Source organism: Ovis canadensis, chromosome 7 (genome assembly GCF_042477335.2).
Source record: "Ovis canadensis isolate MfBH-ARS-UI-01 breed Bighorn chromosome 7, ARS-UI_OviCan_v2, whole genome shotgun sequence".
Classification (NCBI taxonomy): domain Eukaryota; kingdom Metazoa; phylum Chordata; class Mammalia; order Artiodactyla; family Bovidae; genus Ovis; species Ovis canadensis.
Window position 1 is genome coordinate 54,221,224 of NC_091251.1, and position 25,136 is coordinate 54,246,359.

Below are 25,136 nucleotides of genomic sequence, written 5' to 3' on the forward strand. Positions count from 1 at the left end.
AAATAGAAATGAATTCGTGCGTGGCCTGCTGGAAGAGTAAGGCACTTGTTCCTATCACAAATCTCTACGTGTGGCCGAGGGTGCGCGAAGACAGCCCGGTTCGGCTGCGCCCCGCCCTGCGCTGAGTAGGACGCCCCGCAGCACCCGCCGCAGGGCCCCGGGGTAGTCGCCGCCCTCGCGGGGGAGGAGGGAAGCCGGGGCACGGCTCCCGGCTCCCGGTTACCTGCGAGAGCTCCTGTGGTGGCGGATCGGGACGCGACGCGGGATGGAGCCGGGCGAGCGGGACTCCGTGGCCGCATGGTGGCACATGGTCGTGCGGAACCTGCGGTGAGTGCGCGCGGCGCCCTGTACGCCCCGCGGCCCGGGATGCGGCATGGAAGGTACCACCCAGCGCGGACCAGGGGGCTGGTGGCCCCGCGCTGACTCTTGGTGCTTCGGAGGCCCCCAGGGCTCTTGGACGGCTGTTTCCTCAGCCCCTACCAGGGCCAGTGAGACTCAATCCTATGATTTTTCAGGAACGTGTATCCCTTTGGTGCTTCTGAAATAGAGATTATAGAGATTCCAGAGAGCTGGTTCAGGTTTCTATAAATCTCTTAACTGCCTTGACATTTTACTAACAGCGGGATAACACCAGTGACAATAATAATCTGTGTTGTCTTGGATGGCATTCTGTTAGATCAAGGGCCTATCTGTATAGATGGGAAGGGTCAGAAAACCACCTCCCTGCGTGTGAACTCTGCCGTGGAGTTAAGGAAGACCTCTCCACGATGCTAGAGACGCACAGTACATCGCAACCATGACTAGCTCAGCAGGTTTTAAATTTTCTTCCTTCCATGAATCCTTGGCTTGAGCAGTAATCTTAGACTACCTGAATCAACCAGCAAGCAATATGCTGCCAGTCTTGTTGCCCTGAATCCAGGTATTGGTTGGAGAACCCAGACCCACGAGCCTGGGTATCTTGTTTTGTTTTGTTGGTGGGGGAAGGTATTGACTGTTTTGTATACTTTTCTTCTTTGTCTTCCTTTGCTTTGTTTTGCCTAACTTTTGTTGACTACAAAATATCCAAGAATCACATCCAGGCATAGAAGACCTCAATTTGGAAAATCTGAGGGGCTAAGACAACCCTGATTCCCTGTCTTCTCTTCCTGCTGTGGCTGAGGGCAGGGGGCAGAGTGCAGCTCTCCCTGGCTGCGCAGTGCAGGCTGGAGCTCCCTTTTGCATTGGATCCGAACACCAGGCCCAATGTCCTGACTGGCTGCACTTCTCAAACTTCACAATCATGGGCCTTACATCCCTGAAGCAGCTGTTTTGGGAAAGCTGGCATTTACCACCTTTTACTTTTGAGTTCTTTACAGAATGCGTGACTGGTTATTTAACACTTATTTGACAGAGAATCAAAGCTGCTTTGTGATTTTAGAGAACAGCCCACTTTGTTGATAGAGGAGTGGAGATGGGGCGTTGGGGATCCTCTGTTACTTCTACACGTGTGCACGCTCAGTTGCTCATTCATGTCTGACTCTTTGGACCCTGTGGGCTTTAGTGTGCCAGGCTCCTCTGTCCATGTGATTTTCCAGGCAAGAATATTGGAGCAGTTGCCATTTCCTCCTCGAGGGGATCTTCCCAACCCAGGGATCAAACTCTCGTCTCTTGTTTTTCCTGCATTCTTTATCACTGTGCCACTTGGGAAGTCCCTGTTACTTCCAAATACTAATTACTAAAAATAGGTCTTGAATGTCTCCTGAAAGAATAAAATACTTGAGCATTTCTTTATCCGAGCGGAAAATTACTGATCTAATTTAGATCAGGCTGAGGTGCAGACTGAAATCCCGCATCTTAAGTCCTTTTTGTTTCATGGAGCCTGATTAGATCAGCAAACATTCCTGGAGGGCTCCTTGTGTGCCTGGGATGGCCTGTAGCCGTGGATCTATTGTGATGTGTCATGAGATTCAAGGAGAACATTTAATCATGATATTTACAGTGATTATTTTTTAATGCCTTGGGAATGGATTTATTTATCTTACAAAAGTCTCATCAGATGTAGTCACTTCTTAACATGGATGGGCCCAGCAGAGTAAATCTCTTGCTGCTGATTTTCTTTGAATTAGAAAAATGGAAACCATGCTCAGGAAAGAAGTTGGGGGAATCCAAAGGGCTATTTCCCCTTTTATTTGTCCCTACTTCACTTCAAGCCTTTACATTTCTAGATGATACTTAGAAAATCCCTATGAGAAGGCTGACAAACTTTTCCATCCTCCCCAGTATATTAGTCATCTACTCCCTATCAGATATTTACCTAGGCTCTGGGCATGCCATCATAAATGAGACAGGCAAAACCCCTGCTCTTGGGTAGCTCACATTCCTACTCAAAAGAGAAGGAAGCCCCTCCCTGTCCCCCAAAGCTACCAATAAGTCTTGCCTCCTTCTAGAAATACACTCTTTTCTGTTCTCACCCTGTCATTCTATGGATATTTATGACACTCAGCCCAGGGCTGCCCTGATGGTTCAGTGGTAAAGAATCTGCCTGGAATGCAGGAGGCACAGTTTCGATCCTTGGGTTGGGAAGATCCCCTGAAGTAGGAAATGGCACCCCACTCCAGTGTTCTTGCCTGGAAAATCCCATGGACAGAGGAGCCTGGTGGGCTATAGTCCATGTGGTTGCAAAAGAGTCAGACATGACTGAACGCCTAAACAACAAACAGCAACAGCCCTGTGCTAGGCAGAGTGGAAAGTAAAAGCAGCATTAGCTGGGACGTGGTTCTTATCACTGGGGATACAGGGCTAACAGTGAGAAAAAAATCAGCAAAGAATTAAGGGTCAGACTCTGGCCCTGACTATAATTAGTGGGAGGGGTGAAAAGAGAGGGTAAGTCACCATGGGAAGATCTGTCTAGAGAAGATTTGAAAAAGAAGGGACACTTGAGTGGATGTGAAGGAAAGAGGGGGTCTGGTTGGGTGGAAAGGAGGGGGGAGAAAGAGGAAACTTGGTGTTTGGTGATCAGTATGTGTTGGTGGGATGAATGGGCACAGGATGCCCGTGCAGCATGTCTTAACATTTGGAACTGTTGTCTTGCCAACTGTGGTCAGAGTTGGGCTTCCCAAAGCTGGTACTTCTGAGCATTAAGCAAGAATGATTGGCCCTGCAGCAGCTCAGGTTCCAGCGCCAGTAAGAATCATCCAGTTAGGTTCTGCGGCCCCTGTGGGATGCTGTGCAGTTACAGCCGCAGCTGATTAAAGGGTAGGCAAAAGAACACCAAAGCATCAAGGTGGCTGTTTGATGTGCTGGCCATGAGCGAGGATTGGACTGAAACCACATCCTCTGCTCAAATAAGGTCTATTAGCCGCTGGTGACTTTTGATCCCCTATTGATCTAGGGGAAGTCAAACTGACAGCCCCCTAGTTAAAAGGAGCTGGTGTGCATTATTGATGCTCGGAGGGATCTGGTCACTGTGTTCTCTTCCCGCAGTGCTTCTCACAGAAGTGCCTTGAGCTATTTGAGAGAAGGGTCCTGTATGAATTATTCTTTAAAAACAGAAGCATATTTCCCTCTATTGCCTCTGCTCCCCAAGCACCCTGCTACCTTCAAAAGGCAACTTAGTGGGAGACTAACACGCAGGGTAGCGGGAGTTCAGAGAGTCAGGAGAAAGAAAACCGGATCCAGCCAACTGGAAGGAAGCATAAGAATTCAGTTCTGCCTGTCTGTCTGCGCTTGATCTGTGGCTCAAAGTGGCTTCTTTGGGTTTTAGTTTCTTATCTCTAAAATTGGAACAACAGTGTCCTCTCCTTCCAGCCACCTTCACAGAGGCTATTTTAAAGTATGAAACAATCATTTTCATTTCTTTTTTTGCTGATTTTATGGGTATGCAGTTGCCCACGGCTGATGTATTTGAAGAACTGTCCATCACCCTTAGCCTGCTTATCTTTTCTGCTCCCCACAGAATTGCTGGAAATTCATTAGAGATTCATTATCTTCTGCCTCCATGCCACTTCCAAATATGTATAAGTGCCCTGGTTTTTAAGTTATTACACTAGAGGGAGGGTTTTTTAGAGGTCTTTCTTTGATGCTTTTGGTATCTTCTGAGAATATGGAACAGGATGGAAGAAGAGAGTGGGAGGAAGGAGGGACCCTGAGAGAGGCAAGGATGCAGAAGAGACAAGGATCCTGATATAATTTTCTGTAAGAACTGGACTTGGCTAGAGCCCAGTCTCATTCTTGGGGCTCATTTTTGCTTCAAGGATGACGAGGAGAACTCACCAGGACTGTGACAGCTGGAGATCATCATGGAACTCTGGATTCTCTTGGCTCTGCCATTCACTGGCTGTGTGACCTTGGGAAGGGTACTTAACTTTTCAGCCTCTTCATTTGCAAAGTACAGGTATTAACCTGTACATGTAACATCTTCTAAGATGCCTCTAGCCTAGCAGAGAAACCAGGACACGGAAACAGTGCATCACACATGCTTTCCAGCCCCCACAACCTCATAATTTGATTACATCGATGGTCTTCCCGTTGACCTTTCACGGTAGGAAAAGGGATTCATTGAAGGAATGATGTGATCAAAAATTGGGAGTGGAAGGTGGTGACACTGGCTTCCTGTATCCCTCATTTCTAAAAGGTTCGGGAGATGCTCAGCTCTCATGGGAGATGTGACTAGAGACAGAGGTGGCCCAAGTGAGCCCTCATGGAAAGATCATAGGTTGTCTGCTGGTGGCTCCCAGTTTGGATGGTTCATGCCACTGGGACAGTACAATAAACAAGATGTGTGTGGCTCACCCTGCACCACCCACTCTGTGTCCCATCACCTGCCCAGGGCCTGCCCTGCACCCCACCCTGCTCCTCACGATCCCACTCACCTCAGAAGTGGGTTTTTTTCTCGCATTGGCTCATCTTTTCCCAAGACTCAGCCAGAAGGAGGGGGGAATCTGACGATTATTCATTCACTGCTTTAGGCTAGTACTAATAATGGCTAGCACATACGGCACTGAATTGTGATTAAAAACTGCAGCAGCTGTTAAACGGTCTGAACCTTGTTTCCAGCCTTGGCTTCCTGTGGGGTACACTGAGAAAGCAAGTCTGACTTGGGTGCATCCGTGTCCCCGCCTCTCCTATCCCGTCATATCGGGGCTTTCTGAGCAGCTATTGGGGGCTTGATTGTCCTTTCCTCTCCTGGTTCTCCCATAGTGCCTGGTCTGGATCTGCCCTAATTACATACAGTTCTGTAAAGGATTTTGCTTAAATGCCAGCTTGCCTGTAATTCCCAGTGTCAGTCTGTGGAATTTGATTTGGACGTTTGAAGGAAAAACAAACCAAGACAAAACTTGGACTGATTTTGAATACCTTATTTGTTTCACAATATCTTACAGATCTTTCCCACACTCCTGTTCCACACTCGGAAGGAAAATTGCCACTCTATGTGACAGCTTTACAAGTAAATCATTAAAAGAACACATTTGCCCTCCTCTGATGCACATGCTGATTTTTGTAAACTTTTGTAAGTATGTACCTTTTGTGAATCTGCCTTCATATTTTTTTCCCCAATTAAAGAACTCACTGCCCTTACAGTTATGACATAGTGAGAAAGATATGTCAGCATCTTTGTGGCTAGACTTAAATTGTCTGGAACCTAATTATATTGCCTTTGGGGTCTAGGATGAATCCTGGTGAAATGTTGGGATAGATAGAAAACCATGGCCTTGTGGGCGGGATTTCAGTCCTGGAGCTCAGTCCTCAAATTAGCTGTTAATCTGGATACGTTAGTGCTTTCTGTATTCTGTGCCTTTTCCTCTTTTTGCTTGTATCCCTAGAGAGAGACAGGTTGATGTGAGAGATCCGTTTTCCTGTGTTTCTACTGAAGGCTGTGTTAGTGTGGCACGTGGTTCTTCTGGTCACAGGTGGTGCTGTCACCTGCCTGTCTCTAAGTGTTATGTTGACCTTGGACATTTCGGGGTTTATGGCTAGTGACTATGTTTCACTTAGTGCAAAAGGAATGCGTGACTTAAGTAGCAGAACACTCATTACTGGGACTTCCCTGGTGGACTAGTGGCTAAGACTCTATGCTCCCAATGCAGGGGGCCCAGGTTCGATCCCTGATCAGGAAACTAGATCCCGCGTGCCACACCTAAGAGTTCAAATGCTGCAACTACAGATCCCATAGGCTGCAAGGAAGACTGAAGATCCCGAGAGCCACAGCTAAGACCCAGTGCAGCCAAAGAAAAAACATCCAACCAAATAAAACAAACCTCTCCGCCCCAAAACTCACGACCCCATGGACTGTAGCCCACCAGGCTCTTCTATTCATGGGATTCTCCAGGCAAGGATACTGGAGTGGGTTGCCATTTCCTTCTCCAGGGGAACTTCCCGACCCAGGGATCGAACCCAGGTCTCCTGCATTGCGGGCAGGTGCTTTACCCTCTGAGCCACCAGGGAAGCCCCATTACCTTCTTCTATACCCTCCTATTTTTCAGATGAATGGTCTCCTTTGCTTTTCACTTGAAGCAGGGATAAAGTGGAATAAACTCTGTTAGGGGCTACCACACTGGTGCTATTTTTAAGTCTAGCTTTAGAGTATTTGTGGGGGTCAATTCTTCTGCGGGCTAGCCCTAGTTTATAAAATAAAATACTTCGGTTGGAATTGAATGTAGTGCTTGTAACTTAGAAACATGTCAAACATGAGGCTAATCACTTTTTTGGATTGTGATTAAAAGACATGGACTTTGATTCTGGGAGTTGGTAATGAATTCTACTTTCTAGTCAAAGCACCATTTCTTGTGGATTTAAAGAAGCCAGAGTTGAAGATTCCTCACACGGTGAACTTCTACATCAAAGTCGAGCCTGGGGTAATTCTGGGAATCTGGTGAGTGTGCTGATTGGACACTGGGGTGCTTAGCGGGCGGGGCTTTCATGTTACAGGGCACAGGTGGGCAGCGCTGTGTTACTTGCCTGTGGAGAGGTCAGTGTTCCTTGGAGGAAGCTGTTCCACACACCTTCCCTTTGTATTGACATTTGACCTGCTTAAATTTGCTTTTTGAGAATCTTACTTTTCAGGTGCCTTGGGTCGTTCTCTTCCTTGCCTTATTCCTTGTGTGATTATCTGATTAATGTGTGTCTTTTTTACGAGACAATAACTTCATAGGTGGGGACTTTGTTAGTGGGTTTTCATTGCTCAGCATGGTGCTTGGCAAAGGCACTCCATAAATATTTGTCCAACAAGGTCATGCGCATCCTACTGTCTAGTCTGCTGTGCTAATCTCAACATTTTCTTCTGTTTGGTCCTCCCTGCTTGTTCTTGGCTGCCAGTTTTCCAGTGCCTTCTTGGATATCTCACCTCCCTGAGTTTGAACATGTGACCATGGAATATTTAGGAACCAATATGGGTTCACATAACTTTTTTCTAATCTGTAGGGTGCAGTTCCACTGATAGTGCTGGAATTTGAAAATATTTTTATTCTTTGCTCTTGCCCCACCCGCCCTTGGCTGAGTGAGTCAGCTGTCCTCAGGACCACTTATCTAGCTGGCAGTGATGCCTGTCTTTTTGGTACGGAGGCCTTGGGGGTTTGATGTCAGACTTTTTGTCTCTAAGTGATTGGGGGATTGAAGATTCGTCATCATGTGGCCAGTTCTCCAAGTCCCTCGGTGACGTGTCATATGGTAGTATTTCTGTTATCAGAGTTCATTGATTTAACAAGGCGGGAGGGGGCGGGAACTAGAGCTCACTCAGGTGTTTAAAATCACAAGGTCACTCAGTTTCTTGAGAAGAATAGCTTAATTCCATATTTAAGTTCTTTTCTCCTACCCAGACTGGTTTCCCTTTAACTTTTTTCCAGCTTGTTTCTTCAGCCAAAATAGCAGGTGGCAAATACCTACTATCTTTCACTGGTTTCCACCCAAAAGATTGCATTTCAATAAGCCACACCTAAGAATTGCAGTTTTGGAAGCATAATTGGTGTAGGAATCAGAAGAGCTAAACCGTAAATGGTCCAAAGGGGTTATCCCTGGGCACGGGGGAGGTGGGCTAGGGCAGTAATAATTTTCATTATAAGATGTTCATGGTATTATATTTTAATTGGTACCATGTGCATATATTGGCTGTGTGCGTGCTAGGTTGCTTCAGTCGTGTTGGACTCTTGGTGACCCTATGGACTGTAGCCCACCAGGCTCCTCTGTCCATGGGATTCTCCAGACAAGAATACTGGAGTGGGTTGCCATGCCCCCCTGCAGGGGATCTTCCTGACCCAGGCATCAAACCTGTATCTCCTATATCTCCTGCAGTGGCAGGTGGGTTCTTTACCAGTAGGGCTGCCTGGGAAGCCCATGCGTATATGACTCAGATAAATTTTTGTATATAAATAGATTAAATATTTACATATAAAACTATAACTTACTATATATTCTGATAATTACTATGGGCTTTCCCAGGTGGTTTTGTATATAATATGTTTTATATACATAAAGATGTATCTGATTGACATCAGGAGGTTTTAGACTGTTGGCGAGGATAGAGAATTCTTCTCTGTGTCCATGTTGGCTAAAACCTTGCCTTACTTTTCAGGCACACGGTTCCCAGCTGCCGGGGGGAGGATGCTAAGGGGAAGGGCCGGAGCTGGTATGAAGCAGCCCTCTGTGATGGCAACCCAATTATTGTTTATCTTCATGGCAGTGCACAACACAGGTCAGTGCCTTTGCTTGGATTTTTTTTCCCCTCAAACAGAGCAAAAGACCATTTCATTCCTGTCGGGGAATGAAAGGCAGAGCTGTTTTTAACTCTGTAAGCATCCTTCCACACATTTGTTTCCATTTGTTGGAGTTCAAGGGTGTTCTGGCAATATAGGCTTCTCTTTAAAAAAAAAAAAACAACTATATATTCCACATGTAGAATACTGTGGATCCTTAACTGGAAGGGAGACAAACTTCAAAATGTGGATACTGATTTCAAAGAAGAAGGCAGTGTTGCTTTATTCTGTAAGAGTGTTGGGAATGATGAACTGAAGCCATGGATGACTTGATAGGAAACATACATGAGGTATGGAGGATAAGGAGAGTTTCCACACAAATGGTCTTCTCACAGAACCACATGGAGATTCCTTCATATAGCAGTGAATTCTAAAAATCAAACGTATGATCTCCAGGAGAGATCCCCTAGAATTCTGATCCCAGGCTCTGGGGGCCACCTGACTAATTCTAGCCTGGAATACTGATGCCTCAGCCCACTCCTATCGTCCCAACCTTGCTTTGTAACAAAGAGTGCCTCCTGGAAGCCTGACTCTGCTTTGATGCATTGCCAGCCCCTCTGTGGGCCTGGGTTATTACAGTGGGTGATGAATATTGGCTCTGACTCGGCTCTCAGCGTGGGGGAGGGGCGACGCGCCTCAGAGACCCACAGACCTTGCCCAGTCTCTGGGCGGGGGACACTTCAAACTCAGCGACAAGCTCTGGCCTCTGCCCCTCAGCTCCCTCGCCTCTGTCTCTTTTACTCACTGTCTTTTGTGTCAGACAATGGCTTTCTCAAGCCTTGCCTTTGCTCAAGGTGCCTTCTTGAGGTTTATGCCTTAGAATCACATTTTACTGAGACTTCTTGTGAAATCAACGTTTTTCAACATTGTTTAACATTATTCCAATTGTGCAAACTTGGGTACGGTGCTACATTGCACTCTTCTTTAATGTGTCCTCTGGGTCACACTATCCCGTCTGCCCTCTGAGTGAATCGGCTCTTGCCCCCAGTTTTCCTAGATTTTCTGGCTTGGGGCTAGCTACCTTCCTCTGTCCTGAAGTCTCAGCTTGTTTCCAGCAGTACTGAGCTGGAAGGAGGCCAAATGACAGGTCACAGGGAACCTAGATGAAAAGAGTGGTTCTAGACTTAGGATCCATAGAAGCCTCAGAGGGTCCGTGAACTCCCAACCTCGAATTGTACATGAAATTTGAAGAGTGGATACATTTTTCAGGGCAGTGGGTCCATAGCTTTAATTATAGGTTCCAAGGGTTTCATGACTCACTAATGTTTAAGAAATGTGGCTCTAAAAATTCAAATGGTTTTTAAAGACTCCTCTGTCTTTTGAGTCATCTTTTTCTCCCTTTTGTTGTGGTTCATAAAGAGCAGACTATGGTTATTTGGAAGAAGGTGTTTCTTGACCCTCCAGGGTTGTGAGTTTCTCTCCTCACTTCATCATGTCTTTCATGGCAGAGCAGACAGGATGTAGGGAGATCTCACTTTAGTGAACTTGACTGTGTCATCCCTTTTCCTGAAAAGCCACTTTCTGGGACTCACGTTCCTTTGGCTTCTAGAAGTATTCTGAGAAATAGGTTTTGCTGTGCAGCAGTGCAAGAAGATGGATCGTCAGCAGTTCATCAGCTGCTTATGTGGTGAAGCGCTAGTGGTCTGGGCAGGCGGTGCTCACTGTGGGGAAGGCGGGGAGTGGGGAGCCGTGGGGAGTTCACCCTGATGCAGGCACAGGGGCTCCAACACCAGGAAGTAGTGCCCTCTCCCCTGGTTATTTATTTGTCTTACCTGAAAAAGAAAGTGGTGAGATCAGATGCCAGCAGCATGATAGTGATTTTTGTTGAATGTGTCATCATAATTCCTAATTCTTGCTTTTTCTTTTAAACCTTCTCTACAGGGCAGCTTCTCATAGACTGGAGCTAGTAAAGGTATGTCTGAAGGGGCCTCAAGGCACCAATTTTACATCTCCACTTATTCTCTTCTGGGCTACAGCCCTAAGATCTTCCTAGCCTACAGCCTGGTTATTTCCTGAGAGCTCCCTGGTGTGGGGGCAAGGGGGTGGGTGGTGGTGTTCTGGGACCTAAAGTCCCTTGAATGCACTTCTTTTCCTAAATTGACCTTGGGGGATTGAGACAGATGTGAATGTCTCTGAGTCTCAAACACTTTCACGGATTTGTTCCTTTCATCACCAGATGGAGTTGAAGACACATTTCTTTGCTTTTTCTGAGGGCTGGGTTGAGAAAGTGTATTAAGTGCAGAAGCCACCCTTTCTACCGGGAGCAACCTTTCTGTGGTATGGGGTAAAGACAGAATGTCTGTTCTTACATCATTCAGGCCCTTCTTTGGGCCCACAAAAAGTTCAGCAGAGGGAAGGTGGCCAGCTGCAACTTGGTGTCCTCACCAGCTGCTACAGGCTGTGGTTTATTGGGGTGGCCCCTGCACTTCCCAGCATGAGGACGATGGCAGGCTCTTCCCCTCACCATGTCTGACTCAGAGCTGGCTGGTGAGCTACTGTTAGCCCTCCCACACTCCCGTGAGGTGGTTAGGAATCCCTCCCTCAGGTGATCTGGCTGCTTGTCTTATTATTGATCCCCAGACCTGATCTCTCCTCCCACAAGCCAGCTCCCACCCCAGAGTCCTTTCCTGATTTAACAGCATGAATGGGGTCCAGAATCCTGTCGGGCTCAGCACTGTAGCACCATCTTCATCCCCCTTCCCCTCTTCAGACAGGGCCATCCTCTCCTGTCTACTCCCCTCTCCATCACCCCGTGTGGTGGGTGGGCTGGATTACCATTTTGCCTGGGGTGATGATGCCTATTAATTTTTAGTTTTGCTTTCTACTCTGAACCCCTCTTTGTCCTTTCCAAGTGGGAGGGTGTGATGCTGATGACTGTGAGAATATATATATATTTTTCCCCTTCTACTCTTGGCAAAACTCAATTGTATGTCTCCTATGTCGTAGGTGTAGAGGTGAAGAGAAGCCAGATCCTCCTGGTGGTGGGTGGGATGTGTAGGGATGCTATGATAAGACTTCTTCCTCCGGGTAAATTCTGGATTCCACACACCATAGTCATCATTTTCCAGCCTGACCAAACTTCCTTAGCTCTTCATTGTCTCCTTTGGATAGGCAATTTCTGTTAACAATTAAGTCCTTATTAAATTGTCCTTCTTCTCTCTCCCCCTTTCTCATTCATTCATTCATTCATCACTTCAATCATACGGCACGTAAATGTTTCATTTACGTGCTGTTCCCACCTAGTTTTTAATCTCTATGAAGTTTTTATGTTACTGATTGTTTCTCTATGTAATTTTATGTCATGCTCTTTTATTATTTTAAGAATGTTCTTCGATGTTTTTCCATAGTTGTCATAGTCACCCACTTAAATGGTGCTCATTCTCCATTATTTATAGACAATTATTTATTTACTTAAATATTCTACTCCTCTTTGATACAATTTTTTTTTCTAAATTCTTTTAGAATAGTATTGCTACAGAAAACTGTAAGCAGGTAGTTTATGCTTCTTTTGGAATTTTTCCCTAGAGATACATTCTTGGGAGTAGGATCTGTTGTTTAAGTTGATTGTCAAGTGGTTCTTCGACTTAAGGAACCACAAACAACACATGAGTGTTCCAGTTTCCCTGGATGCTGAACTGCCCTGTGTCTTGGATAACTTGTTTGGAAAGAATGTAGTTTAAATGTTAGAAAGTTTCATTTAGTTCTCCATTATTAGTTCAGTTGTATTTAAAGTTCAGTGTCTCACATCTAAAGGTTCCCTTGGTGGCTCATACAGTAAAGAATCTGCCTGCAGTGGAGGAGACCTGAGTCGATCCCTGGCTCAGGAAGATCCCCTGGAGAAGAAAATGGCAACCCACTCTAGTATTCTTGCCTGGAGAATTCCATGGACAGAGGAGCTTGGTGGGCTACAGTCCATGGCATTGCAAAGAGTCAAATGCAACTAACAGTTTCACCTTTCTCTTTTTTCTCCCACATCTAGGCCTGGTACAGGAAGCACAGTGTTTGAACCCAGGCAGGCCCAAGTGTGATCTTGGGTCTGTTGCTGTGGTTCAAGTTCTGGCCATTTGGATGTGTGTGAACAAGTTACTTAAGTTCTCCAAGGCTCAGTTTCTTTATCTGTAAAATACAGATAATACCTACCTTGTAAGACTGTTGTGAAAACTAAATAAAATTTTAGAAGTGCCTGCATAGTAAAGTTTTATCCCCCTTTATTTCCCTTCTTGTCATCTGTCATTTGTATTTTTTCATTAAAAATTATGTTTTTATATTCTTTTCTCATTTATCTGTTCAGGGCTTGAAAGTGGTTTCATGTAATCAAGTGATTTATTTTTGATCAATATTAACTCTTTATCTGTTCATACTTAATATGAATATCTTCCCATTATTGACTGCTTCTACTACAACTCTATGTAGCATTCTTACCTTCAGGAAGTTCCTACAAAAGATATTCACTATGTGGCTCAAACAGTAAAGAACCTGACTGTAATGCAGGAGACCTGGGTTCAATCCCTGGGTCAGAAGATCCCTTTGAGAAGGAAATGGCAACCCACTCCAGTATTCTTGGCTGGAGAATTCCATGGACAGAGGAACCTGGCAGGCTAGAGTCCATGGGGTCACAAAGAGTTGGAGATGACTGAGTGACTTAACACTTTCAAGGTGCTTTAAATTTATTAAATTATATTTTTGGCTTCGTTGCATCTTCCTTGCTGTGTGTGTGGGCTTTCTCTAGTTGCAACAAGCAGGGGCGCTACTCTTCATTGCAGTGCACCAGCGTCTCATATTCATGGCTTCTTTTGTTGCAGAGTGTGAGCTCCTAGTTGCATGGGTTTCAGCAGTTGTGGAGCATGGGCTTAGTTGCTCTGTGGCATGTGAAATCTTCCCGGACCAGGAATTGAACTAGTGTCCCCTGCCTTGGCAGGCAGACTCTTAACCACTGGGCCACTGGGGAAGTCCCCAAGGTACTTTAATACATCATCTCATGCAATCTTCCAACCATCTCATGCAATACTTCCACCTGAAAGTATTGTTTTTCACTTCTCAGAATAGATTACACAAATGTTAATCTATGTAATCTATGTTACCAGCTTGACCAAGGTCAGATAGCTGGTAAGTGACAGAGCTAGGGTGTGACCCAGGCTGTGTGATTCTGCTCTGCTGTTCTTTCCTGCTGAGTCTGATCTTGAGTTTGATGTCAAACACCAGATTTCAGAAATGGATCTTTTCTCCACCTGTTAACCATCACCACCAGGATTATGGAAATGTTGAGGAGGTGAGGCCACCTTTTTGTTTGCATCTCCTAATTAAAGTGATAACAGCTCCTTTGTCATCCAGGTGCTGAGTAATGGTGGCTTTCATGTCTTGTCTGTTGACTACAGAGGTATGTGTTAAGAACAGTGTACAAAAAGTTTTCAATAAGCAGGGGACTTTTGATGGCCTCATTTTGGAGGTAGTGATATTATGTTTGCCCTTCCTCGTGGGCAGGGTTTGGGGACTCGACGGGTACACCCACGGAGGATGGACTGACTGCAGATGCAGTTTATGTCTACGAGTGGACCAAGGCGAGAAGTGGTACCACCCCTGTGTGTCTCTGGGGCCACTCTCTGGGGACAGGGTAAGTGGGGTCTGAAGATGGGTCTTTAGGTGGATCCTTGGGGCGTTAGTGTCATATCATAGGCAGCAGTGAGCAGCAGGAGGACCCCTGAGCTGGGAGACAGTTTCTCTCAGGTTCCACAAGTGGCAAGTGTCCTTACACCCAGCTTGCTTGTTTGTAATTCAAGGGAACGTGTGATGGCTATCTATGGCTATCTGTGACACTGACGCCCATTCCAGAACTCTCCTTGAGAGTTTTAAATGAAAGGATTCTTGTTTAGGGTCAGTGGACTCCCTTGAAATCCTGTGCAAGATTTTGTGTTTATGCACATTTGAGGGTCAAGAGCTTTCATCAGATGCTCATATTGGAGGTTGCATTTTATACTGCTTACTTGACTGTTAAGTCACTGCTTCACATGTGTACTAATTTTCATTTCTTTACAGAGTTGCAACAAATGCTGCAAAAGTTCTAGAAGAGAAGGGTATGATAAAATGCTTACATGGTATACTTTCTTGGCTTGAGATGGGAAAATAAAAACAGTGAAGAGACTATTGTGTACAATCTTAACACAGAGATACCTACAAGCACCCCAACTTTAGGCAGTTCTGGATACTGTAATGAATTTTCTTTTTTGGTATTTAAAACAATAGCTGGTTTTCAGAGGCATGAAATTAAAAGTAAATACTAAGGAAAGAGGTAAAAATTACCTTAAAAGAGCCATCATGTGAAGTGATAAATAAGTATTGTATGGAGTAATCTGCTACAGGAGGGGAAAATTATACTTTATGCAATAGTAGGCAAGACTTGCTTTCTGCAGCCCTCCTTATGTAATATTTATGTCATTGTTTCTCAAAGTGTTCTGAGAACTGCCTTTATCAGAATCTGCTGGGGGTGTTTGTTATAAACACAGGTATCTTGGATCCTGGCTGTCTTCATGAACTAGATACTCTGTGAATAGGACTAGGTGATTTGATTCTGATATGCATTGAAAGCTTATAATCACTTGCATTATATCTGAAACTTTACTTGGCAGTACAGGTCAGGGTGAGTTACGTAAACATTTTAAAGCGGGTCACCTGCTATACACAATCTTAATTACTTATGGAAATAAAGCAAACATCATTTCATTGTTCCTTTAAGCTCTATGGCTCCTTTAGTGTTGACAATGCTGAATTACCTGAACTAAATTCCCACATAAGTGAATACTTCACTTCCTGGATAATGTAATTATCCTAGAACATTTTAAATCCATTAAGTGCCCAGCTTATGAACTTTTGCTACCATGTATTTTAATTTTCTCTATATCAATAATCCATAAAACATTATTATTCTTATGTTATAAAGTCAATATTTAGATTTACCTCCCTTTTTTTGCTCTTTATTATTTCTAACATGTCTATGCTTCCATCTGGGATTTTTCTTCTACCTGTCTGTTGGTGAGGAATTCTTTCAATTTTGGCCTGAAAATGTTTTTATTTCCTCTTCACTTTTAAAGGGTATTTTTACTGGGCATAGAGTTCTAGAGTTGCAGTAAAATAAATATTTCACTATTTTACCATTTGTTATTTTCAGTAAGTTATTTTAAAGTCCATGTATGGTAACTTCAGCATTTGATCTTTTGTTCTCAGACAGTGTTGGCCAATACAACCTAGTCAGCTTCTGCAGAACACTCTCCCTTCCTATAATACTTTGCTTTCTTAAATTATCCAAGTCATGAAAATCTGCTTGTTTTAAAAGGTAGTGATTTTCTTTATCATGTGCACAGAAATGTTAAAAATGCACATTCTCACATTTCCCACCCTCAAGATCCTGACTTCTCACTGAAGTCTGGTGTGGGGTCACTACTTTACATTCACAAATTTAACAATTTATTATGATTCACAAATGGTTTTGATGCAGGCAGTTCATGTACAAGACGAGGATCCATTATTTAGGAAAGATGGTATTTAAATATGATAGGGGAGTTCTTTCTTTTTCATTATTTTTCAAGGATTTCCAGCTGATGCAATTATCCTGGAAGCTCCATTTACCAACATATGGGTTGCAAGTATCAATTATCCCTTGTTAAAGGTGAGTCTCATACATCTTTACAAGATGTCAAAGTGCACGCTGTTTCTTAACCATTTTCTCTTTCTTAATTAGTCTTATATATTTCTGTTATTCTAACTTGTGATAGGTTAGTAGCCAGTTATTATTAAAGGAGGGCACATGGCTTTTGTATTTTTAGTTCTTTTATTTCCTTCTAAATAGATTGAGTGGCTTGTGTATGTGCTGTGCTAAGGCGCTTCAGTCGTGTCCGACTCTTTGAGACCTTACGGACTACAGGCCGCCAGGCTCCTCTGTCCGTGGGTTTCTCCAGGCCCTACTCCAGGGGATTTTCCCAACCTTGGAATTGAACCCGCACCTCTTATGTCTCCTGCATTGGTGGGCAGGTTCTTTACCACTACCACCACCTGGAAAGGCCTTGAGTGGCTTATTAAGAGCCAAAGCTTTTTTTCACTGGCCCCCCTCCCTCAATTAACTAAATTACACCTCTTCTCTTTTATAATTTTTTCATAGATAGATTTGACTTAGGTTCACTTATTTACTGTCCCTTTTCAAAGTGAAAACAAACCTTTCATATGTCATTTTTAGCCCTATGAATGTCAACCACATATCTTTCATTATTTTATGATAAGAAAGTCTCTAAAGAGTTCAAGAAGCTGCCAAATGGTTTTACATGGCATCCCAGGTGGAGAAGACAATCTTTCCAAGAAGATAAATTAGAAAAGATTGACTGACAAGATGTGTTTTTTTTAATCTGTTGTATCTGTACCATTAGCTAAATTCATAATTTCATCCCATGTCTCATGCTCAATTGCTTACAGTTACACCTCTATATAAATGTTAGTAAATGAGAGAGGGAGAAAAAGGTGAGATTCTTAGAGGGGACCTGTAGCCCAAATTTGTAAATTGTTGATTACTGTTGGAAGGCATCCTAAGGGTACTTAAATCCAACTGTCTACCCTTGGAATTTTTCATACAGTAAATCATCATAGAAGTTTCTGGAATTTGCTTAACTATTTCAGCTTATTACATCCTGGGACGGCTAGTTCACAGAACCACATAATCTTAAAATGCCTGTATACTCTAAACTCAACTCATTACAGGAATCCCCTCTACAATCCAAAATATTGAATGCTGAATAATTTAAGATTCAATAAATCATTAATTGGTTCCAGACAATTAAATATTAATTTAAAGATAGTTAATTGACATCTGTTACTATTACTCTGAATAATTACTAATAAATTCACTAGCTTGTAGACATGTTACAGTTTAGAAACAAGTTTACCATTTACTTTTTTTTGAAACTTTGTTAATTCTGAAATTGAATATGATAGAGACATCTATGATTTAATAGTTATAAACCGAACCTCCATGTAACCACCATTCAAGTCAAGAAATCAGCACCACTGGCACTCTGGAAATCGCCTGTAATGTTACTTCTCAATGCAGTGAGCCTCACCTCAGGTGTAATCCTTAGTCTGAAGTTTATGGTAATTATATTCTGCTCTCTTACTGTGTTTTCTATTTGTGTCATCTCATCTGTGTTCTTTTGCCTCTACTTTCTGGCTTTCTTCTGACTTGGCAGTTGTTTCAAGGAGCAAAGTGGTGTTGAGTGTGAGGCTCACCTCTCTGGGCATCTGTTCTCTCTGGAGTCTGGACCACTCGAAACCTCACTGCCTTGGTAGATCTCTGAAACCTTCACAGAGAGGTTTTAATATATTTTCTTTAAGAACCATCACTCTGGTCAGACTTCCTGGTTTTTTTTCCCCAGGGCGTCACTTAACAGCTATTAACCTTGGGCTAATTGCTTTTAATGCTTCATTAAATCTATTCAAGATTATTTTGATAAATAAATTCACATATGAAAAGCATGTGTAAGAGTGCTGACCCAGAGTAACCACTCAGTGGCCATTAGTTGTTTTTATTAGCAGTGGAGTGCCGTTGATAAGGCACTGTTGACTAAGAAAGTGTAGGTGATATCGGCATAGGTCCTAACCCTTAAGAAGTTTTCTGCAGTTGGGGAGATAGGGATATAAAGTAGTGACATGGATTTCCATGTATCACTTTGGAATCAATTAGTTGGAATAGGAAGGCAGCATGGCATAGTGGAAAAAGACTCTGGGCTTCATAAAGCTAGATAGGTTTGGGTTTGGGTTCAAATTTTGTTTCTGCCACTAACCAATTATGACTTTGGTAAACTACTTCCCTTCGTTGTATTTTTCCTATTTTTATAATGAGGTTGATACTGCATAGGGATTTTGTGTATTTGTATCTTTGAATTAAGTACAATAATCATGCAAAATATGGGCACTTAACAAACACCTGTTCCTTTTTCCCACTCAGGTACAAGTAGACTAAGCTAGGTGTTGGGGGAGGGCCCAGACAATAATTTCAGGGACAGGAGAATTCAGCGAAGAGAAGGGTCTTGTGCACAGGTGTGATCATTGAAGACTTACAAAGAGATAGGATCTAAGCTCATTTCTTAGTGAGGTGAGGGAGAGCAGTTAGGAAACACAGACAGGAGGGGCGAAGGAGAGCCACGGCACGCGGCCAGAGTGGGGCGATTCTGTCTTAAAAGATACTCGAGAGGCACGGAGGACCTCTAAGTAAGAGCTTTTACATTCATCTTCCTTTTAAATCCTCACAGCACCTGAGCCTGGCACCATTGCCTCCACGGAGAGCTGAGGGGGCTGGAGGCTCAGTGGCTTGCCCCATTGCCACTCGCCCTGTAAAGAGGAAACAGGACTCAGTCCTGCCTTTTCTAACTCCTGGCAGACAGTTTTTGGGATGAAAGACTGTGGCCAGATGTGGATGGCCTTGCAGCCAAGATAGGAGCTGTTTGTTTTTCTAAATAGATAGAGTTCCACTCCCTACAATCTGTAACAGCAGATTTAAAGAATATTTATCTGGTGCAATTCCAGAACCGAGAGGAGGCAGGGAGACCAGCTAGGAGCCCCTGGAGGGGAGTTGGACCTGTAAGTCCCGAGGGGCACCCCTGGCTGGAGAGGAGTGCAGGATCACGAGAGTGGATGGACTGAGGCCCACTTTCTCCTCCTTCCTCCGGAACCTGAGATGAACTGCTAAAGGGCTTCTCTTATTGAGCTCTCATCAGAGGAGTCCTGATTCGGGGGTAGAAGAACCAAAGACAAAGGAAAGAGAAGACAAGAAATCTTGCCCTTAGCACTGATAAGGGCAAAGGAAGGGAGGGAAGGAGAAGCAGTGTTAGAATCTCCAGACCGCACCTGAATGTGGGTCCTGTGCTTTGTGACCATGCCAGAAACACAGGCCAGGCAGACCCTGGGGAACCACGCAGGTTCCCGCAAGCAGCAGGCCCACGTCCAAACTGTGAAGCAGAAGTTTGTCTTTACTGGCCTCAACCTGCATATTCTGTACCCATTGCCCTACCAAGTGTGAAAATGTGAAAGTATTAGTCTCTCAGTCGTGTCTGACTCTTTGTGATGCCATGGACTGCAGCCTGCCAGGCTCCTCTGTCCATGGGATTCTCCAGGCAAGAATACTGGAGTGAGGTTGCCCATTTCCTTCTCCAGGGGATCTTCCCAACCCAACAATTGAACCTGAGTCTCCCGCTTTGGCAGGCAGATTCTTTACCACTGTGCCACCTGGGAAGCCCCATGCACTGTCTACTTTATCATGTGTGATTTCTTTTTTCTTCCTTCTTGTATTTTCCAAAGTATGGAAGTGAAAGTAACATGAATTGTTTTTAAAATCATAAAAGTTATGTTTTCCAAAAAAGTTTGGTATATTTAGAAAGTCACTACACTCTATACTACTACAGTTCATAGTGAGAACCTCTAACAAATGACATAGCTTTAGGCCATATTTTAATTTTTTTCCTTTTTGAAAAATAGATTTACCGGAAACTTCCAGGATTTTTAAGGTCAATTATGGATGCCCTGAGGAAAGACAAACTAGTCTTTCCCAATGATGAAAAGTAAGTTAATCATGTAAAGATGTCCTTTATTAGATTTCGGGGGGGTAATTATCATGTGACTTACTGAACAGGTAGATGAGAATTCTTAGATGGGCAGTAGGATATGGGATAAAGTGTCTACAGATTTTTAGTATTTGTATTATGTTTATGTCTAATTAATAACTTTACCAACTCAGTACTTTTCTCTGAAGTTATGAAGGGATTGGTAGCTTATGGTGTTTTAGGACCTTTTAAAGGTCCTGTAGGGTCTAACCTAGCATTCCTTGGAGGAATCTCTGACTTCTAGGCCTTATTCCCCACGTAACCAAAATCCATACACCATCCAGCCGACTACCAGCAGCAAGTCCAGTGACTAGAATGTGGCAAGCTAGCTTCTCACAGTTGGAGAATCTAGGGTGCTTGCAAACAGGTAGTTGTTATCAGTAGGTTTTCCTATTTCAACACACTTGAGGAATCTGATATCCGAGGAGTAGCAGTGAGTCACTGTGGCAGGGTTGGCTGGTATCAGGATTTGGGAGGGGCCAAGGAAGGGCTTTTGCCATTCTTCATGTCATGGCCTTTTTGACTTACCAAATAGGAAGTTGACCAGGAAGCTAGTTGGACCTGTTAACATCTCATGTCCATCCTGTACATTTATGGGGAAATGTAAATAAATTGCTACAAAGAGTTCTCTTTGGTCTTGTGGTAGTTCTTATTATTTTTTGGTTTTGTTATTATTTTTTTAATTTTAATTAAAACATTCCACATATTATGAAATATGGTAGAATAAGAAAAAAGTGAAGTTCTTTTAATTCTGTACAAATTCATTTTTTTGTTATTTTAAAAAATCACATAAGAATAAATTAAATACCTAATTAAATTATATGAGTAAATAGAAGAATCTTGGCTGGGAGGAAAATGTCATTATATGAAGCTTATTATATATAAAGTTGTTATTCCTGGTGAGGGACAGAAAGAGTGTCTTTTATTTTGGGTGAACCTCATGTTTTGCTAAAGCCTGAACTTAGAAGAGGAGGAATCTCAATGTATTTCTTGAACTGAATACTTTTCTTCCACTTGTTCCTAGTGTCAAATTCCTGTGTTCTCCCCTTCTCATCATACATGGTGAGGATGACAAAACGGTACCTTTGGAATTTGGAAAAAAGGTATACCAAGCTCAGTGGCTGATGGAAACATATTAATGTCGCCATTTTCTCAGCCAGCCAAAATTTGATTAGTGCCGAAAGAAGGGTCTCTGATATTATAAGGGATTCCGTGCACCCTGAGTTGCTTGCGGCCTGGTGTATACAATAAGTATCAGTGTGCTATGCTGTTCAGCTCAAAGGAGTGTTTGTGGGGGATCATGCTTCCTCATCTGGGGTCCGGATCAGCAAATGTAGAGAAGATCCCAGAATGCTCTGGGAACTTCCAGGCCATCTTCCCTGCAGTGGCTCTAAAAATAGGGATGCTGTTCCTTTTTTTAAAAACAAATAGTGGGGGTCCACTGAAGCCCCTTGTCCCCCTGCAGGGAGGTGCTGGCAGGGGGACGATTAGGTCTTGTCACTGTTGTGTGTGCTGTGCAGCTTTCCTTCCTTGGTTGTAGAGGCAGCCACTCAGAGATATGCAGGGTGCCACGTCACCAATTAAATGAAACTAACTCCCTAAGACAGTTGTTTCTGTACCCTTTCAGGAAAATTAGCCTAGAAAAACAAAACGAGAGCTTCAAGGATCAGCCTTTGAGTCCTTGTCTTTCTGCCCCTTGCAGCTCTACGAAATTGCCCACAATGCGTATAGGAACAAAGAGAGGGTGAAGATGGTGATCTTTCCTCCTGGCTTCGGACACAACTCCCTTTGTAAAAGCTCTGCACTGTTACATACCGTGAGGTAAGAGTTGTTTTGCTAAATGCAGTGAGGGCTACTCTGGCTTACTTAGACCATGTGGTGGGAAAGGCATGTAGGATCATCGAGGTCTTTTTCCTGCAGAGATTTCCTGAGCCAGCAGTGGGCGTGAAGTCTGAGAACAGCAGAGAGCGAAGACTTGGTCTGGACACCAGCTGTGATGTGAACTTTTTATGTAAAACTGTATTGGGCTGCTTGAGTGAGCTGAACCTACTGACATTTTTACAAGTCACCTACCATTTTAGTAAGGGAAAGAAAGCATGGATGTTGGGCATTATGGAATGTTCTCGTTTATCTTATCATAGTCTGTTTTGGGGAACATGCAGAAACATCACCGTGGAGAATGAGAATTTGGTAAAAATTTGATTCCATCTAAAAATGTACAGTTAACCACATTCTGAGGATATTTGTCGATAAGGTGGTCTTTGATTTGGACCTAGACAGCAATATAAGAATGATGCTCCAATAGTTAAACAATTTGTATTTCAGTTTAGTTAATTTAAAAGGCATTAAAAAGCTCCCAGCTGTTTTCTAGCCTTCTGAATAGCACTGGGGAAAGTCCTAGTCTGCTCCCCAATCTGCTACAAAATAGAGAGATATGGCACTCATATAGCCTTTGGAAAGTGACACTTTATTAGCCCTAGTAGAGTCATACACTTTCCCTTCCAATTTCCAGAGATACTTAACTAGATTATTATTTAACAAAATGAAACAAAATCAAAGAATGTTGTAAAAATGTTCAAGTCCAGTAAGAAGCTATTTTTTTCTCAGAACATTTTACGACTTACTTTCCATTGGCTTTGTTCGCCCCACCGCTGGGTTCACCGGACAGAGAAATCTTTATGTCAGAAGGTTCCATGTTCCAGATGTCCCGGGCGTACTCCTTAATCGTTCGGTCACTGGAGAATTTCCCCGAGGCGGCTATATTTTTGAGGACCATGATGTTCCAGGCCTTTGGATTCTGTAAATTACACACGCATCTAAGGCCCAGGGCCTGAGTACACACCAAGCTGTATGACAGACATCAGGCCAAGCACATCCAAGAGTAATTCAGGGGGAAAGTGACAGGAGTAAACTGTAATGAGTCACAAGGACACTTGTTTCACAGCTGGGAGCTGGATAGGCAGCCTGTGCTGTTCTCCTATTTAAGGTTGTTGTGCTGTGCTAAGTTGCTTCAGTCGTGTCCAGCTCTTTGCAACCCCATGGACCATAGCCTGCCAGGCTCCTTTGCCCATGGGGCTCTCCAGGCAAGAATACTGGAGTGGGTTGCCTTGCCCTCTAGGGTATTTAAGATTATATTTCTCTAAAATGAAAAAGAAAGTATTTTTCACTCTCAGAGAAACCTTAATTGATCATTTCTGCCATAGTTACAATGTTCTAGCATGTAAGCTGTATTTCCTATCTTCATTTTGAATGAAGATATCTCAGCTTCCTTTAAACTCCAGGGGAAAGGAAGGGACTAACTTCCATTGTCTGCTAGATGCCATAAAAGAAATTTACCCTGTGGCTCGTGGTCAGAGCTCAAGAAACACTACTTTAGAATGTTAGCTGTCACTCAGGCAAACAATCCCAAAGGAGACTTCATTCACTGAATTCTCTTTCCTCAGTTTTTTCTGAAGGTAGATACTCCAGTAGGTTTACACTGAATCCCAGATACTCCACTGGGGTTTGAAAATAGGACCAATTAAGGTTTTAACTTAAATAAAAAAATATATGACTATATATCTAAATAAAATACATCTCTCATAATTTTATGTAAAAAAATATAAGCTATTTATTTTATAGCCTCATGATTTTGTAAAGGACTCTAAGAAGGAGTTTGATGGCAATGACTAGAATATTATTTGAAAAAGATAGCAATGCATTAAAAGCACTTAAAAACTAAAACTGTGAGTCTGAAACTATTCACACTTCGGAAACTTACTAAAATAATAAGAGAATAAAGGCTTCCTTTTTTCATGTTCTTTATTTAAGGGGATAATGACTAGACTTCCCAACCACATGGGCCATGTTTTCTACGCCTCAACAGTGCAATTATTGTTAAGAGTAAAAGCTGCAATTTGCACTAACAATAAAGTGGAGCGGAATGTGGGGCCTCTAGGTGGGCATCCCTTGGATCAGGGCCATCATTTTAACAGAAGGGACTACTGTGCAAACCCCACATTCACATTTGTGCTTACGTTCACGTATATTTTCCTTTCCTGCTCTGTTTCACTTCTACTTCTTTTCCTCAACATTCTTTCCACACACGAGCATGGGTTGAGGGCAAGAGGAAGAAGCTGGAGGTGGCCATTCTCCTCCTCTGTCTTTGCATTCCCAGAGGCCATGTGTGGCTGCTTTCTCCAGTGTTCCAGGAGCTGGAAGTGAGCTCCTCTGCTTAACTCCAGCACTGCCTCTGCTTGGGCAGCATGTAAAACTGGCTTATATACACTTAAGGGGGGCTGGGATATGCTGTAAAGCAGTATGGGCCTTGAATGATCCTATTTTAACACTCTAGTGGGATATCTGGGATGACTGTAGGAACCGCCTTGTCACCTGGCTTTGGAAAAGAAATATAAATGTCAGTGAAGTAGGTTTCTGTTGTAAGCAGTTACTGATATGTCCCAAGGGCAGGAGGTGGAGATTGTAGGAATTTCCATGGTTCTGCTATATAATGGCTTTCTAGCTGGGGAGCAGAAATGGGGACTGTGTGGGCAAGAAGGCAGCGCTGGAGTCTTGGCACAGGGCCAGCTTTCTCCTGTATCTGTTCTCCTGTGGTTTCTGCAGTTCGCTAAAAGTCTTTCCTATCAGAGATGATCACCTTTCCATATGCTTACCAAATGTACCTAGAGGGCTGGGCTATTTGGTAACGAGGCATGATTTTGCATATGGAGGGTTCCTCACATGGTTCTAGCCTTTTTCTCTTTTCTTTCCCTCCCTCCCTCCCTCCCTCCCTTCCTCC

The 25,136-nt window shown here is 43.5% G+C and overlaps 2 protein-coding genes across 3 annotated transcripts in view; one reads left to right on the forward strand and one right to left on the reverse strand.

The window, feature by feature from the left end:
* The first annotated feature begins 223 nt into the window (after window positions 1-223).
* Window positions 224-24,082, forward strand: ABHD12B (abhydrolase domain containing 12B). Of its 2 annotated transcripts, XM_070292470.1 has the most exons (13): window positions 224-327; window positions 5,361-5,488; window positions 6,748-6,850; window positions 8,546-8,665; window positions 10,608-10,638; window positions 14,058-14,103; window positions 14,208-14,337; window positions 14,760-14,797; window positions 16,307-16,386; window positions 20,235-20,317; window positions 21,384-21,462; window positions 22,062-22,180; window positions 22,280-24,082. In XM_070292470.1, exons 1-13 carry the CDS (start codon window positions 266-268, stop codon window positions 22,305-22,307), a joined length of 1,047 nt encoding a protein of 348 aa, XP_070148571.1. In that variant the 5' UTR covers window positions 224-265; the 3' UTR covers window positions 22,308-24,082. The 2 variants fall into 2 exon arrangements, with proteins under 2 accessions (XP_070148571.1, XP_069452280.1); XM_069596179.1 differs by lacking the exons at window positions 5,361-5,488; window positions 6,748-6,850.
* The window catches only part of PYGL (glycogen phosphorylase L), a 53,397-nt gene continuing 37,184 nt past the window's right edge, over window positions 8,924-25,136 (reverse strand). Inside the window, exons 20-21 of the mRNA XM_069596140.1 lie at window positions 22,984-23,156; window positions 8,924-10,498 (exon numbers count right to left, since the gene is read on the reverse strand). Coding sequence (XP_069452241.1) covers window positions 10,495-10,498; window positions 22,984-23,156 — 177 coding nt within the window. The 3' untranslated portion in view covers window positions 8,924-10,494. The remainder of the gene's footprint in view (window positions 10,499-22,983; window positions 23,157-25,136) is intronic.

Coding starts and splice junctions, on each gene's coding strand:
- ABHD12B (XM_070292470.1), top strand. CDS start 266: ATGGAGCCGGGCGAGCGGGACTCCGTGGCCGCATGGTGGCACATGGTC. Junction 6,851..8,545: donor GGGGTAATTCTGGGAATCTG/GTGAGTGTGCTG, acceptor CTTACTTTTCAG/GCACACGGTTCCCAGCTGCC. Junction 14,338..14,759: donor GGCCACTCTCTGGGGACAGG/GTAAGTGGGGTC, acceptor ATTTCTTTACAG/AGTTGCAACAAATGCTGCAA.